The sequence below is a fragment of the Ursus americanus genome, chromosome 12 (genome assembly GCF_024610735.1).
Source record: "Ursus americanus isolate L20-20 chromosome 12, mUrsAme1.1.p, whole genome shotgun sequence".
NCBI lineage: Eukaryota > Metazoa > Chordata > Mammalia > Carnivora > Ursidae > Ursus > Ursus americanus.
This window is the reverse complement of record NC_142138.1, coordinates 49,450,184-49,467,250: the sequence shown is the minus strand read 5'-3', so window position 1 is coordinate 49,467,250 and position 17,067 is coordinate 49,450,184. Positions and strand designations below refer to the sequence as shown.

Genomic DNA, 17,067 nt, shown 5'->3' with positions numbered 1-17,067 from the left:
TCACTTTTTCACTCCTTCCCTACTCACCGCTGCCACTGACTGGTTACTCTTCAATTTATATCTTAACATCTTTCCAGCAACCACTATGTGCTAGGTCCTGTCCAGAGATATGACGCTCCTGCCAGGTTTGTACTGAAACTCTGTGTATCGGGTTGTATTTTCTCAGTCCACAGGTTTCAAGTCCCTATGGGGCCACTGGAAATAAAATTATGATGTACTGTTTGCACAGTTCTGATGGCTTTTATTCTATCAAAGCACATCATAAAACTCTGACAATCTTTTTTTGTCCTAAAATCATGCTTGTGCTTTTGCAAGAGAAAATCAAGAAAACTCAGAGATGAGTTGCCGAGTTCCCCACATTTTTACCATGCGTTTTTAAAGTGAGAAATTACAGTTTCTACAGTGTTCTTGGTAGTTAGTGAAAAAGACAGTGTGTTCTGCTCACTACTGATTCCTTATGATACTGTTTTTCTCTAGGTTTCAGTGGGTCAGGCCTGGAAAATAATGCCGGTAGCACTAGTCAATGGTGTTCTTCTACTTCTGGGTTAATATGCCTAAATTCAGTGAAAATGAGTTTTCATTTCTTAACACACATCTTGTAGGTGTTTTAACTAGTTAAGACACTTTAACTTGAAAAAAACAACACACGTGGAAGAAATCTCATGGCGTCCGTTCATTACATGAAATTCTATTCATGATGTCTTTGACTTATGAGGAGTCAATACAGAAACTACTAAGAAAAACACTTAAAGCAGGTAATCTGATGGTAAAATCCTTTTATAAGGCAGCTGTTGTGGGCTGGGGCTGTCAAGTATGTTACATCTTGACATAACCCTATATGTAGCATTATTAATTATGTCATATCAATTTTCCACTGCGGTATTTCAGTGGCCATGATTTGGCCTGCTGCATGTCTAACTCCATTTACATATCAGCCCTTCCAGAGGGTTTTTTGGTACATAGCTTTTTTGCTTTAAAGGAGGTGGAGGAGGAGGAGAAGGAGGAGGAAGAGGAGAAAGAGGAGAAAGCCCTGTAAGGCATCCTCTGATTGAATTAACAACAGAGATTGTGGTCTGTAGTCTGGATTCATGAATTCAAAACTGAAGTGTTTGGAGTGATGTCACCATGATGACAACACAGGTTGCTCCTGACTTTGCTCCCCCCAAAAGAAGAACAACTAAGACTGTTTAAGAACAAGACACCACTGAGAGAATCCCAGAAGACAAGACACCACTGAGAGAATCCCAGAAGACAGGAGTGAGGCTGAAGCACCCCCCTGTGCCACAGAGACCGAGACAGACTGTACTACAAGCGTAAGGGAGGCAGCGACATGTTGGCCCTGTTGCCCCTTTTGAAGGCAGCACAGCACCACCTGGAGAGCTCTCCCCCGAGCCTTCAGTTCCTCCAGTGAGCAAAGAGAACCCGAAAAGGACAAGCAGCTCCCGCCGGCATTGCAGGTGGTTTGTAGGAGTCCCTATCCTGATCTCACACCATGGAAATTGCAGGGAAATCGGCAGGCTCAATCACTGATGGAGAAGCGGGGAGGGGCTTGCAACAAGATCTTGGCAGACCGAATTCATACCTGCAATGACCAACTAGTTATCCCAACCAGCAGTTTTACTCATCCACGCGACCACATTGGGGTGCACTCTGACTAGGGAACTCGGCAGCGTGCGAATCTGCCTAATCCAGACCCTCAAACAAGGAGTTTTGCCAGCCCCGGAGCCTGGTTTCCCCACACCCAGGTGACGAGCTAAGTCACAGCCTCACCTACTATAGAGAGTGTCTTCCAGCCCCCTCAGTCCAGAAGGGCTGGCGACAACCCCCGTAAGCAGTGTGGCCCAGCGGTGCTTGAGAGGTGGGCAGGCGGAGCAGACAGAAAGCCAACGCTGGGCATGGAGCGTTCCTGGGCTCTCCGCAGGCAGGGGGGTTCATTCATAGTTAAGACTTAGGGTAGCTCTGTCCCTCCCAAGCAGAGAGCAGGTTTGAGAAATTGAGAGTGGCCTGCAGTGCCTCTTCCCCTCCTGTCCAGGCCAGGAAGCAGCGACATAACTTCACGGGCTGTTGAGAGGGTCATTTGGCACTCCAAAGAGTGTCTTTTGCCACAAGCAGAAGGACTACAGACAACTGGAAGCTATGCAGCCCAGCAGCATTAGAGAGACAAGAGGCAGGCAGGCAGAGCTGATAGTCTGCAGAACAAAGCCACTGGCATGTTAGGTGAGGGAACTTGGGGTACAGGTCAGCTTGAGTTAAGACAACACATAGAGCTTTACCAACTACAGAGCTACTTCTCCTGCTGTGTCCAGGCAGGGAGCCTAATTCATACCCAACTCATCACTGAGTACAGCCTTCAGCCTGTCCCACCAGGGACGAATGGCAGGCTCCACCTGTCCAAGGACTTCACCAGCAGACACACCGAGAAACCCAAACTGAGCTGACTGGTGAAGAGCTGTCGCGGCCAAAGCAAACCTGTAAAGTCTGCAAGAGGAGCCCAATTATTTAAATGCACAGATACCAACATAAGGAATCAAGGATCACAAAAAATCAGGTAAAAATGGCACCACCAACAGAAACTAATAAAGTTCCAATAAATATCTAAAGAAATAGAGATCTAGGAGCTGTCAAAGAATTCAGAATAACCCTCTTAAGGATGATTAGTGAACTACACATTATAATTAAATAAAGTCATAGTTAGATTCTGCAATATGGTAATAGTGGTATATAATTCACTTAAAACCCTAGTTTAAAAGTTAAAAAAAGAACATGGTAAAAATAACCATAATGACAATAATCTGTTTTTACAAAACATAAAACATGTAACTTGTATTAGCGGTAACCTAAAATGTAAAGGAAAGGAAAAATAAAAGTGTAAAGTTTATAAATTCTATTCAAGTTAAGTTGTTACCAGTTTAAAATAAGTTATAAATTTAAGCTATTTTATGTGTGCCTCAAGGTAACCACAAGGGAAAATTCTGTAGAAGTTACACGAAGGAACACAATAAAGAAGTTAAAGTGTACTGGTACCAAAAGGCATCAAAACACAAAAATGACAGCAAGAAAAAAAACATGAAACAATGGATCTATTAAAAAAACAACAAAATGGCAATAATAAGTTTTTACCTATCAACAATTACTTTAAAAATAAACGGATTAAGTTCTACGATTAAAAGACATAGAATGGCTGAGTGGATTTTTAAAAAAATAGATCCAAATAGATGCTGCCTATAAGAGATTCACTTTAGCCTTAAAGACACTCATAGACTGAGAGTGAAAGGGTGGGAAAAAACATTTCAAGCAAACAGTAATTTAAAAAGAGCAGAAGTAGCTCTGCTTACATCAGACAAAATAGATTTTAAGCTATAAGTGGTAAAAAGGGACAAAAATCATTATATAATATAAAGGGGTAAATACATCAATAAGATACAACAATTGTAAGTATTTATACACCCAACATCGGAGCACCTAAATATATAAAGCAAAAACTAATAGAGCTAAAAGTAGAAATAAACAGCAATACAATAATAGTTGGGGACTTTAATACTCCACTCTCAACAATGGATAGGTCTTCCAGACAGAGAATCAATAAGGAAACAGGAGATTGTAATACTAGAGACCAAGTGGACCTAACAGATATATGCAGAGCATTTTATCTGACAACGGCAAATTGCACGCTCTTGTCAAGCACACACGGAACACTTTCTAGGACAGACTATATGTTTGGCCACAAAACAAGTCTTAGCAAATTCAAGAAGATTGAAGTCATACCTTGTGTCTTCTCTGACCACAATGGCATGTAACCAGAAATACATATAACCAGAATCAATAACAAGAAGAAAACTGGAATTCATGGACACATGGAAATTAAACAACACTTCCCAGAACAACCAATGGATCAAAGAAGAAGTCAAAGAAGGAGTAAAAAAGTTTCTTGAGACAAAAGAAAAGGGAAATGAAATATACCAGTACTTGTGGGATGCAGCAAGAGCAGTTCTTAGAGGGGAGTTCACAGCAATAAATCCTTACATTAAGAGACAAGAAAAATCCCAAATAAACAACCTCTCACTTTAAAGAAGGAGAAAAGGAAGAATGAACTGAGCCCACAGTTACAGAAGATTGGAAATAATAAAGATTAGAGCAGAAATAAATAAAATAAAGAACAGGAAAAACAATAGAAAATATTAGCCAAATTAAGAGTTGTTTCTTTGAAAAGATAAACAAAATTGACAACCCTTAGCTAAACTAATGGAGGAAAAAAGAGAAAGGACCCAAATCAACAAAATTATAAATCAAGAAGACATTACAATGGATACCACAGAAACTTAAAGAGTTATAAGAGCTACTGTGAATAACTGTCTGCCAACTTACGGAGACTGAATCGGGGGAAACAGAAAATCTGAACAGACCAATCATTAGAAAGGAGATTGAATCAGTAATCAAAAATCTCCCAATGGTGAAAAGCCCAGGACCAGATGGTTTCACTGGTGAAGCTTACCAAACATGTAAAGAATTAACACTAATCCTCAAATTCTTCCCAAAACATCAAAGAGAAAGAAACATTCTGAAACTCATTTTATAAGGTGAACATTATCCTGATACTAATCAAAAAAAGATTAAGGCCAATATCCCTGATGTCTACACATGCTAAAATTCCCAATAAAACACGGGCCTACTTCATTTTATTGTGCTTCTCTTTCTTGCAGTTCTCAGATACCGTGATTTTTACAAATTAAAGGTTTGTGGCAAGCCTGCATCAAGCAAGTCTATCAGTGTTGCTTTCCAACAGCATTTGCTCACGTCATGCCTCTGTCTCACATTTTGATAATCCTCACACTCTTTCAAACTTTTTCATTATGATCATATTTGCTATGCTGATCTGCAGTCATGCTATGACTCACTGAAAGCGCAGAGGATGGCTAGCATTTTTTGGCAATAAAAGTATTTCCTAGTTAAGGTATGCACGTTGTTTTTTTAGACATAATGCTCTTGCACACTTAATAGACTACAGTATAGTATAAGTATAACTCTTATATATACTGGGAATCAAAAACATCATTTGACTTGCTTTATTGTGACATTTATTTTGTTGTGGTTGTCTGGAACCAAACCTTCAATACCTCTAAGGTATCCTTGTACTAGTAGTACATTAAAAGGATCATTCACCATGAACAAGTGGAATTTATCCCTGGGATGCAGGGATAGCTCAACATATGCGAATCAATCAGTATGATACATCACATTAATAGAATGAAAGAAAAGAATCGTATGATCATTTTAATAGACACAGAAAAACATTTGACAAAATTCAACATCCCTTCCTGATAATACTCTTAACACATTAGGCATAGAAGGAACATATGTCAACGTGATAAAGGCCATATATGCCAAGCCCACAGCTAACATCAGACTCAGTGGTGAAAAGTTGAACATTTTTTCTCTAAGATCAGGAGCAAGACCAAACACTGTTAGATCTAAACAATGAGTTTAGTAAAGTTGCAGAATACAAAATTAACATACAAAAATAAGTAGCATTTCTATACACTAGCAATGAACTTTCTAAGAAAGAAAGAATTCAGTTCTATTTACAATAGCATCAGAGACAATAAAATACTGGAATAAATTTAACTAAGGAAGTGAAAGATCTCTACTCTGAAAACTATGAGACACTGATGAAAGAAATCAAAGAAGACACAAATAAATGGGCAAGTATCCCATGTTCACAGGCTGGAAGAACTAATATTATTAAAATGTGAATACCACTACCAAAAACCATCTATAGATTCAATGCAACCCCTATCAAGCTTCCAAAGTCATTTTATATAAACTAAATAAAATTTATATGGAACCACAAAGACCCCAAATAGCCAAAGAAATCCTGAGAAAGAAGATAGCATGAGACATAAAAACAAACAAAAAGACCAAAAGAACAGAATCAAGAGCTGAGAAATAAACCCAAGCATATGCAGTCAACTGACATTTGACAAGGGAGCCAAGAATACTCAATGGAGAAAAGACAGTTTTTTTTTAAATAAATGCTGTTGCTATTATAATTGGATATTTGCATGTAAAAAAAGAATGAAACTGGACCACTACTTAACACCACTTACAAAAATTAACTCAAAATGGGTTAAGTACTTAAATGTAAGGCCTGAAGCCATGAAAATCCTAGAAGAAAGCATAGAAATAAATTTCCTTGAGGGGTCTTGATAATGATTTTTTTAATATGACACCTAAAGTATAAGCAGCAAAATCAAAAATAAGTGGGACATCAAACTAAAATCTTCTGCACAGCAAAAGAAACCATCGACAAAGTGAAAAGACAGCCTATGGAATTCAAAAAAATATTTTCAAACCATATATCTGATAAGAGGTTAATATCCAATATATATAAAGAACTCATACAACTTAATGGCAAAACACAAATAACCTAATTTAAAAATGGGCAAAGGACATGAATAGACATTTATCCAAAGAAGATTTATGAAAGGCCAACAGGCATATGAAAAGATGCTCAACATTGCTAGTCATTAGGGAGATGCAAATTAAAACCACAATGAGATATCACCTCATCCCTGCTGGAATGGCCATCATCAAAACACAAGGCATAACAGATGGTAGGATTGTAAATTGTTGCAGCCTTTATGGAAAACAGTATGGAGAATCCTCAAAAAATTAAAAATAGAACTATCATGTGATCCACCAATTCACTTTTGAGAATATATCCAAAGGAAACAAAAACACTAACTCAAAAAGATATCTGTACCTGATGTTGATAACAGCATCATTTACATAGCCAAGACATGGAAACAACCTATGTGTCCATTGATAGGATGGATAAAAAAGCTGTGGATTGGGGCGCCTGGGTGGCACAGTGGTTAAGCGTCTGCCTTCGGCTCAGGGCGTGATCCTGGCGTTCTGGGATTGAGCCCCACATCAGGCTCCTCCGCTATGAGCCTGCTTCTTCCTCTCCCACTCCCCCTGCTTGTGTTCCCTCTCTCACTGGCTGTCTCTCTCTCTCTGTCAAATAAATAAATAAAATCTTAAAAAAAAAAAAAGCTGTGGTATATGTATATACAATGGAATATTATTCGCCATTAAAATGAAGAAATCCTACCATTTGTAACAACATGGATGGACCCTGAAGGCATTACGCTAAATAAAATAAGTCAGATAGGGAAAGAGAAATACCATATGATCTCACTTATATGTAGATTATAAAAACAAAAACAAAAACAAACCCTAAACTCATGCACAGAGAGAAAAGATCAGACTTGGGTTATCCGAGGTGAAGAGTGTGGGGAGGGGGAATTGGAGGAAGGTGGTAAAAAGATACAAAATTCCAGCTCTAAAGCAACTAAGTACTAGGACTGTAGTGACCACCATGATGACAATAGCTAACACCGCTGTATGACATATAGGAAAGTTCTTGAGAGCGTAAACCCAAAGTGTTCTCAGCACAAGGGATTTTTTTTCCTTTTTTTTTTTCGTTCTTTTAGTTGTATCTATACAAGAAGATAGAGGTTAACTAAACATATTGTGGTCATCACCTCACAACATGTAAATCGAACCATCATGCTGTATGCTTCAAACTTATACAGTGATGTATGTCAATTACTTCTCAATAAAACCGGAAAACAAATGAAGTGTTTAAGGAGATCTTTGTCAACCAGCAAAAGCCTTTCGGTCAGAGCATTTCACTAACTGGTTGTGTGCCATCTGTCTCACAGGGAGCAATGAATCTGAATCTGCAACACGCAACATTAAAATTCCATTACCAGTGAGCAGAATACTAACATGTGTGGGATTGCCATTTTCATCTCTCCAAATTGCGGTGTTAATTGTGACTATCACATCTTAATCTGTTTGGTGAATTAAGAATATTGAATAAAATATATCATTAGCAGTTAAACGTATGTAATAATACATAGAACTTAAACGTATGTTTCTGCAACTGAAACATCAATGGGCTACAGATTTCTATTAAGCTAATGATCATCTGTAAAAGCACTAAATACCTTCCAGAGCCAATTTTCCCGGGACTCTGATGTTGCAATTCCTTTCTCTTTTTCAGAACCATATCACCGCCTTTGCAGAGGTCACATGATATTGACGCGGATGGTTTGTCACTGCATTGGACATCGTCCCTTGTCACCATCCATTCATAACACCCAAAGTTTGTTTGATGACAACAGAAGTTTATAAAGTTGTCTAATAATTTTTATAATTTTAAAATCAGTGTCAACTTATCTGTTCCCCCCACTAGACTGTGAGCTCCTCAAGGGCAGGACTGTGTCTTTCTTCACTGTATCCCCAGCACCTACAACAAAGCCTCGCACAAAGTAGGTGTTAAATAAAATGTGACGACCCGATGAAAAGATGAATTCTTAAATAAAACATTCACATTAGTTTCTCACAGAATCACCGGTACTATGTGAAAGGAAACCTTTACACAAGTCATCTTGTATAAGAAATCCTTCCATTTGGGGCTAGTTAAGCTTTTTAGTTTTTCCTAGATCTATTCAGCAGTATATCACATTTCATTTGAAGCGGACTTTGAAAGTCATGGGGGTTTTATGTTACTATTCAGCATGACCTATTTCCATTCTAACAGATTTCAGTGTGTGAAATTACTTTACTTTTAGAAAGTATGTTCTATACTAAAATAATGTTTGCACATAATATTATGCTATATTTCACGTAAAATACCATTCATACTATACATTCTAAGACTGGTGCTTCTGCTTTTGAAGGGGAAAATGCCAATTTTTACTGTAATAAGTAATGTATCATAATTAAAAATTATTTATTTGGACTTTTGTTCCTGACAATTGTGGTTTAATTGTTGACTTGTAGCTTTGGAATGCAGGCAGTGCTTAGGATATTTTAAGTGACAAAATCTAGCAAAGGTTCCTATGTATTGTGCAATTTTCCCTGATTAAAGTGTCTCAAGAGGGGGAAAGACTCCATTCTTAGGCTTTTTACTCATCAAAATTCCACATAACTTAAACAGGAAGGAACCACACTCTGACACAGAAGTCTATCAATGCCAGAAATGCGGTTAAAACTCATTTTACTTTGCATTTGTGTAATAATTTATAGGTTACAAGATACATTTTCATTTATAATTTTACTTAATCCTTACAGTAACCCTGTGTAACCACTGAAAATGGCTTTAAATCAGAAAAATAAAGCCAGGGCAAGGTAAATAATGTGCCCAACTCCATACAACTGGTAGGAGACGGTTAAAATTTAAATTCAGGTTTTCTGATCCTGAACTAATATTCTCTTCTAATACACCACAACTATCATATCATTTTGGACACGTTGAAATCTTTCAGAGGTCAGTAGAGTCCTGGACAACTACCTATGATTTTAAAAAATGAAGAAATACCAAAATAGAGTTATAAGAGTTATGGTATATTTTAAATATTTATGTTTTAAGAATGAACACTTCTCAAATTTGCAACTGTATGGTAACCTATTTTTAATTTTCTTTAAAAATAATGTCAAGAGTCTAGATGTGAGGTCTTTTGTAAAATCCAAACCTAAGTCAGGTATCTCTTCTGCAGCCCTCACCCCTATATCCTAAACCCCACCCCTCAGGAGACGTACCTCACACTGAGCATATGAAATTAAGGATGAAACCATGTCAATATTTGGAAGATGAACCGGGCTATGATTTCACCATTAAATGTACTCTTCTACCATAACTTCACAATCTTTAAAGCCACCCTGAGTAGCTTTGTCTTATATGAGCAGTAGTTAATTGACAGAAATAAATCTTCCTCACCTTGACAATAAAAAAACTAAACTTTAAATTTTCTCTATAATTTCAACAGAAATTAGCAAATAAATATAACCAAAGACTTGTCCATTATTCCCCAAATAGATTTTACTTGCTCTTTGCCATCACTATGGGAGTTAAAACACTTTTTGAAGGGCCAAAAGCAGAAAAATCCATATTTCTACCAAATCAGACTTCTATAGCAATTCAACTCTGTTGGAAATTTTAAACACGAGAAAGGGTAGAATGCCTTGATCCTCTTTAATGACCTTCTTAGGCAATAACAGTAGTAGGGAGTTCACTTACAGGGAATGGAGGTGAAAAGGATGATTATAATGTCTTCGGAGGCAGGATTCCCAGTAAGACTTCTGGAGTTAAATTAGTTCTATAGGTTCTAGAATCCGTTTTCCAAGGAGCCAATTTGGAATGTTTTTCCTGTTGGAAGCCTTAGATATATATTCATGTGTAAATGTTGTGTCTTTGCACCTTGTTAAACCAGGTCCAAATGTAGGAGTTATATACATTCCCCAGAAACCCAGATTTGATCCAGGATCGGAGTAAGGTCATCTCTAATATTAAATGTCATGGGCCCAAGATTGTGCATTGAATGATCCTGCCATGACGGAAATTCAGAATAAAAAGATACACACGCATAAGGCAAAAAGCCAGCAAAGAGCCCTGAACCATGATGCTATAACTGCGAATAATGAAAAACACCTTTAAGAAAATATGAATCTGTAAATATGTACATATCTAGTCTAGTAAAAGCAGGCAAACACCTACTTTTCTGATAAAGACATCTTTTTATTCTACTTACTCGGGGCCCAGGTCAGTATAAATTGGTCAGCCTGAAAATTTTAGTAGTCTCTGTTTGCATGGCAGAAATTCTGCACATGTTTTATCTGATTCCTAAGATAATTTAAAAGGCTCTTTTATGTTAAAAGAGAGGTGAACCTTCTTTGACAGACTTGGTCTTTTCCACTTCTAACTGGGCCTCTCTTCTCTCAGGATCTATCCTAGCCAAATATCACAGTTACATTTACCATACAGTTTCCTTTGTGAAAGAGCAGTAGGGGAGGACATAATTCTCTGCTGTGTATTGTATTTTTCAAATAAAATTTTAAAAATTAAAAAAAATTGTTTGTTGTTTTGGGGGGGTAAATCCTTTCTTGGGGTAGACGAATAAATAACACTTGTGTGATGGCGAAGGATTGTCAGAGTGACTGGAGAACGCTTGCAAAGGAATCACATTGGTTGACATTAGACCAGTTCTCTGGGCACCTATGTCCCATGGGCCGTCCTGGGATCTTAACAACCTCCATATTTGCAAATCAGAAGCCGCTGAAGCCACCTGGGACACCGAGCAGGTGTACCATCTACTACGTAACCTGCCTCTTCTGGATCAGCAAGGTGCTGAAGAATGGATGTAAATGATCTCGTTCTTGCCTCTAGGGCACCATTTATTAAATTTTGAATGCATGTTTCAAAAGGTTCCCTGGACATATACCAAATGGTTCTGTTTTTACCTTAGAAACATGCATCTTTGCACAATTTGCCAGACATGGGCTTTGAAATGAAGTTTGTGACTTTGGACTCTTTTAAAATATCAATTAAGGACATTTCTTCCAGATTTTAAGTGAGTGATTTTCTTCTAAAAAGAAAAAAATAAGAGTATTTATATTCTGCTTCGCTATCCCCTTTACTTTAGATTACAGCTGGTTCTTAGGCTGATAAACCTTGGGACATGGTCAAGGTTTAATAAAAGAAAAAAAAAAAAGTATGTCTTTTCGCCCCGCCCCAAGCTTTGTGTGCCATGGATGGATTACAGGATCTAAATTCTAAACACAGACCGATATTTTCAAATCTGTGCCCTTGCTCACAAGGGCCTCCAGATAAGAAAATATACAGGAGTGGACATACAACCACCTTTAGCATTCAGCTGAAAATGCGAAGTTCACGTCTCAAAGATGCCATCCGTAACAAGGGCGATCCTAACACCATCCTGCGCCATTTACCTTCATATTATTGCATTTATAAATTGGGTCCATTTTTCACTTTGCACTGAAACACTATCTCTTGTACAAAAGAGGAAAAAATGTTCTCTTCCCAGGAGGGAGAAAAGGTATATTTTTAAATCAATATTAGAAAAAGAAAGAGAAATCTTTCCAAACTAGTGAGACACATTGAGTAGTAAGTAATCAGGTTTCCCTGGAGGTATTGCTCCTACTCAGGAAGGTCCTTCAGCCTTCTTTCATTCAACAAATTTACTGATGGGTTCTGCACACCAGCCACTTGGCAATGTGCCAACTAAACAGTGGCTAGAAAGACAGACACGGTCCCTTCCCTTTCAGATTAGACAGCTCAGCAGTCCCAACACTGATAGTACCCTAAGAGGTCTGTTTAAAGTTAGGGTGGGAGAAGTGGCTTGGGGTTGGCCAGCTACCTACTCTTGGGACAAAGCGAAGAAGGCTTTTGTGGATTACAGCAACAGGTAAGGTTAACCAAAAAGCATTGCCTCCATAAACAACATGGTATAATTTGACGACTGCTGAATTTTAAAAGCCCTAAAGTGCTAAAGTAATCCTCACAAATCTGTGGTTCAGTGGAGCACTTTTTCTAGTCTCTGTATATTATATATAGAAGCATATACAGACCTTTATAGGGATATATATGATATATATATATATATGTTTGATATATATATGTTTGATATATATATGGATATATATGTTTTATATATGGATATATATGTTTTATACATATATATATAAATCCCTAATATATATAATATATCAAAGCTTTCTTTTTAAAAGAAATGTTCCATGCTTTATGTTATAACACAACATAATTGTCATCTCATATTTGTTCACTATTTTATAGATCTCTTTTTATTGCAATTATTTGGTCACATATTTTCTCTGGTCAAATTAAGAAATATTCGTCTTATGAATGGATAGAAATGTCTTTGTATTAGAGTGCCATCTCAGCTATGCAGACTATTCATTAGAAGGAATAGAAGAGAGATCAGGAAAAGCAATTTTTTTTTCCAAATAAACTCAAGCTTAATACTGTAAGTAATCTCTCTAAATTATCTTGCAGCTATTCTGGCTCAGTACATAAATATGCAGAATTTAACCCACTCCGCCTTTTGAGTATGAATCATTTTTCGGTGCTCTAATAAAGTAAAGCTCTTGGGAGTTATAATGAGTTATGAAGTTATATAGGGGGTCTGTTTCCTTGATCTAAGGATTATTTATTTGATTTTTTCCTGTCTACCTTCTTAGAGCTTTCTCTGCCCTCTGCTGTTAATTCTCATTATTTCTTGTCTTGAAACCTCTCTTAGCATCCTTCTGACCTGTTTCCAGTATGTTACTGTATTAGTCAGCCTAGGCGGCTGCAACACGGTACCACAGGCTGGGTGGCTTAAACCACAGACATTTATTTTCCAACAGTTCTGAAGCCTGAAAGCCCAAGATCAAGGTGATGTTTGGTGAGGATTCTCTCCTGGCGTTGGAGACAGCTGCCTTCTTTCTGTGTCCTCACGTGGCCTTTCCTTTGTTACCTGCAGAGAAAAACAGCTCTGGTGTCTCTTCTTCTTGTCACAAAGACACCAGTTCTATCAGAATAGGCCCCCTCTTATGACCTCATTGAAACTTAGTTACTTCCCAAAAGGCTCTGTCGCAAAATACAGTCACACTGAGGGTCAAGGCTTCAACATATGAATCTGGGAGGGGGATGCAATTCAGTCCAAAACAGCTATGCACTCATTCCCTTAACATTTTATCTTCTATAGTTACAATGTCCTACCGAGTAACTGAAGGATGCCAGTGGAACACAGGTAAAAAGGGTGTTATCAGATGTGAAACTCAGTCGATTAAACAGAAGGGGGAATGAGCCACAAGAGACTATGGACTCTGGGAAACAAACTGAGGGTTTCAGAGGGGAGGGGGGTGGGGGAGTGGGGGGATGGGCTAGCCCCATGATGGGTATTAAGGAGGGAACGTATTGCATGGAGCACTGAGTGTTATACACAAACAATGAATGAATCATGGAACACTACATCAAAAACTAATGATGTACTATATGGTGACTAACACAACATAATAAATTAAAACAAAAAAGCAAACAAAAACAAAAAAACTCAATTAGGATAAGGTGGCCTCTACTCTCTCACGAAATAAAATGTATGGGCTTTGTGATAGATGTTTCCACTGCTGTTACTCTGAATTATGTGCTGTGCTACTGATTTCAGATGGCCTTCAGTGGTTCAAATTAAAGCTATCTGATCCTCAAACATGTGGCCATGGTTATATTTGTTGTGGGTAAGTATACTGAAGGCAGGGTATTTTTTTCCCCACTACTGAAAATAAGAAAGTGTAACATGAGATTTCCAGGTGTTATCTTAAGGCATGATCTGCGAGAACTCAAATAGACGTCAAATAATTGTATTTGCTCTCTTAGAAAATGCTTTTAGTCTATGGTACAATGTTGATACCATTTTATTATAAATGAAGTGTTCTTTTGAGATCCTAAATGTCAATGATTGAATGTAAAACTTCAACGCTGTGAAAATTTCAGCTGTTTTAGCTAGATTGTTGTCATTGTGATCTGGTGCTTTGTGTTAAGGAAGATCAACTTGTATATCGGACTAGACAAGCCAAATAATATAGACCTGGTGTTTTTTAAGTCAGAAATTCATAAGACATATGGTGACAGCATCTGTGATCGTATCCATACTATTTTAGATGCTTTTATATTTATTCTGAATACTTGGTCTTAATCTCAAAATACGAAAGACATATGGACATACCAGCTGGGCCACCATCAATTGAGACTCTAACATTGTTCACTTTAACAATATATATAGTTTAAAAAGATAGCATTGCTATTTTTCAACTCCATATTCCTCTCCATTATTACTGCCTCTTCTAATTCAACGGATTTCCAGGAACACTGTAACAATAGCAGAAGCAAGAGTAAGCTAAATTCTCTTCTCTCCAGGTTAATCTAGATGTAGTTACAGAAATGTTATACACTGTTTATACCCTGATAGATAAGTGGGTGCTGGGTATCAAGGAGGGCACCTGTGATGAGCACTGGGTGTTGCATGTAAATGATGAATCACTAGCTAAATTCTGCACCTGAAACTAATATTAGACTGTATGCTAACTAACTGGAATTTAAATAAAAATTTGGAGAAAGAAAAAAATAGTAAAATGTATGCATTTCTAAATAGACAAATAAATCCATAAACTCATGGTAGATTTTTGTGATATATGATATATATCATATAATATATTACATATATAGTTTATATACATATAAATTATAGAAATATATAAAATATTAACTTTAATATTAAATATTATATATTGTATGTGTCATATATTATAAATTTATATGACATATAAATTTTATAAACATTAACTTTAATAATATTAAATAAGTATTATAATAAATGCTAATGTTTACATATAAAAATTCAATATATATATAATTTCATTCTGGATAACAGACCAAGCAAGCACTTCTATTCCTATTGTTATGGATTGAATTGTGCCCGTCTAAACTTACTGTGCTGAAGCCTGACCCCAGCATCTCAGAAGGTAACCTTATCTGGAAATAGAGTAGTTGCAGATACCAGTGATGAAGATGAGGTCCTCCTGGAGTAGAATGTGCCTCCAATCCGACATGATAGGCATCCTGAGAGAAAGGAAATCTGGACACAAGCACACACAGGAGAATACCAGGCGACGACGGAGGCAGAAACTGGGTGATGCTTTTACCTGCCAGGGGAACCCCAGCATTGCCACCACACTGGCAGAAGCCAGGCAGAGGCATGGAACAAACTCTCTCTCACTGCCTTTAGAAAGAACAAGGTCTGCTGACATCTTGATTTAGATTTCTAGTCGCTAGAATTGTGCGAGAGTAAATTTCTCCGAATTCTACCACCCAGTTTGCAGCACAGAGCCCTAGCAAGCCCACAGAACAATTTACCCCCTGTGGTGCTGTGCAACAGGGGCAAGGCAAAGACAGAAAGGCTTGAATTTTCACGTGTCCATGGCCAGTTCTGTGGGTTAGTCCCCCTTATTTAAACTTACTAATCTCTATACCGTCAGGTTACACTAAATTTTACCACAGAAACAGTCAACCCCCAAATCTCAGCTCAAAGGAACTATTGTTAACTTCCGCTTCACACATGCCCACCAAGGGTCACGTGGAGGCTCTGATTAATTGAATAACCACTCTAAAATGAGACCCAGGCTGGTGGAGGAGATGCTATTTGGAATGTAGGCATTAACTCTGGCAGAGGGGAAAGGGACCAGTGGTAAGTGTGCCTGGCTTTTAAATAGCCCACCCCCAAAAGACGCACATCACTTCTACTCACTTTTCATCGGCCAAAGCAAATCAACCATTGCCTGACTGCAAGAGAGTGAAGAAGTACTTAGGAGAAACAGCACCAAATATCTGTAAACAGTCCCAACCGCCATCTGTCAGCTTTGATATGACCATAAATTGAGATTAGCTAATTAAATCCTTCACATTTTCATTCAACAATATTTATCCAGGCCCTACTGCACGCTAGCTACTATCCCAGAGAGCTACACGCAAGATCAAATCCCAGCCCTCAACAAGTTTTCATTTTATTCGAGTTTATAGTGAAAATAAAGAAGGATGTCAATGTGTGGTACAATTTCAAATGCTTATAAGTGTTATGAAGAGAAGTGACGCAGGGCAAGGTTACTGAGAGAAAGAGGGGGAAGGTAAGGTCGATATTTGGGGCAATGAGTACAAATTCCCTAGCATGGTCCATAGCGAGTGTAGGCACCCAAGAAATGTTTTTTTCTTTCCCCCAACAGCCTAGATCATTGGCATCAACAACAGAAGACTCAAAGTGAATTTTGTGACTATTAAATTATAAAACATAGAGAAAGGATTAAAATGCCCAATTCTGGCAAGGATGTAATGTAACCAAGACAAGCATGTATATCTGCTGGCGGTGTAAATCCCTTTGGAAAGCAATTTGGCAATACATTTCATGATCCACTAAAATGCTCATAACCCTGACTCAGTAATTTCATTCCATGAATCTGTGTCCAAAAGTAATATAATTTAATAATCACGAAGATGATTATTGCAGTGGTATTTGTGATATCAAAAACAACATGAATATGCAGCAATAGGGAAATGGTTAAATGGATTATGGCTTACCAACTATATAGAATATTATGTAGTAATTAAAATGATAATTATGCACATTATGTAGCAACAGGAAAAATGTTTAT

The 17,067-nt window shown here is 37.6% G+C and overlaps 2 protein-coding genes across 3 annotated transcripts in view; one reads left to right on the top strand and one right to left on the bottom strand.

Annotated features, from left to right (window-relative positions):
* The window catches only part of PLPPR5 (phospholipid phosphatase related 5), a 118,645-nt gene extending 109,836 nt beyond the window's left edge, over nt 1-8,809 (top strand). For both annotated transcript variants that reach the window (XM_045801715.2, XM_045801714.2), the window contains exon 6: nt 8,069-8,809. In XM_045801715.2, the coding sequence (XP_045657671.1) occupies nt 8,069-8,101 (33 nt within the window). In that variant the 3' untranslated portion in view covers nt 8,102-8,809. The remainder of the gene's footprint in view (nt 1-8,068) is intronic.
* The window catches only part of SNX7 (sorting nexin 7), a 208,039-nt gene that overhangs the window by 14,734 nt on the left and 176,238 nt on the right, over nt 1-17,067 (bottom strand). The gene's annotated exons all lie outside the window — the stretch shown is intronic.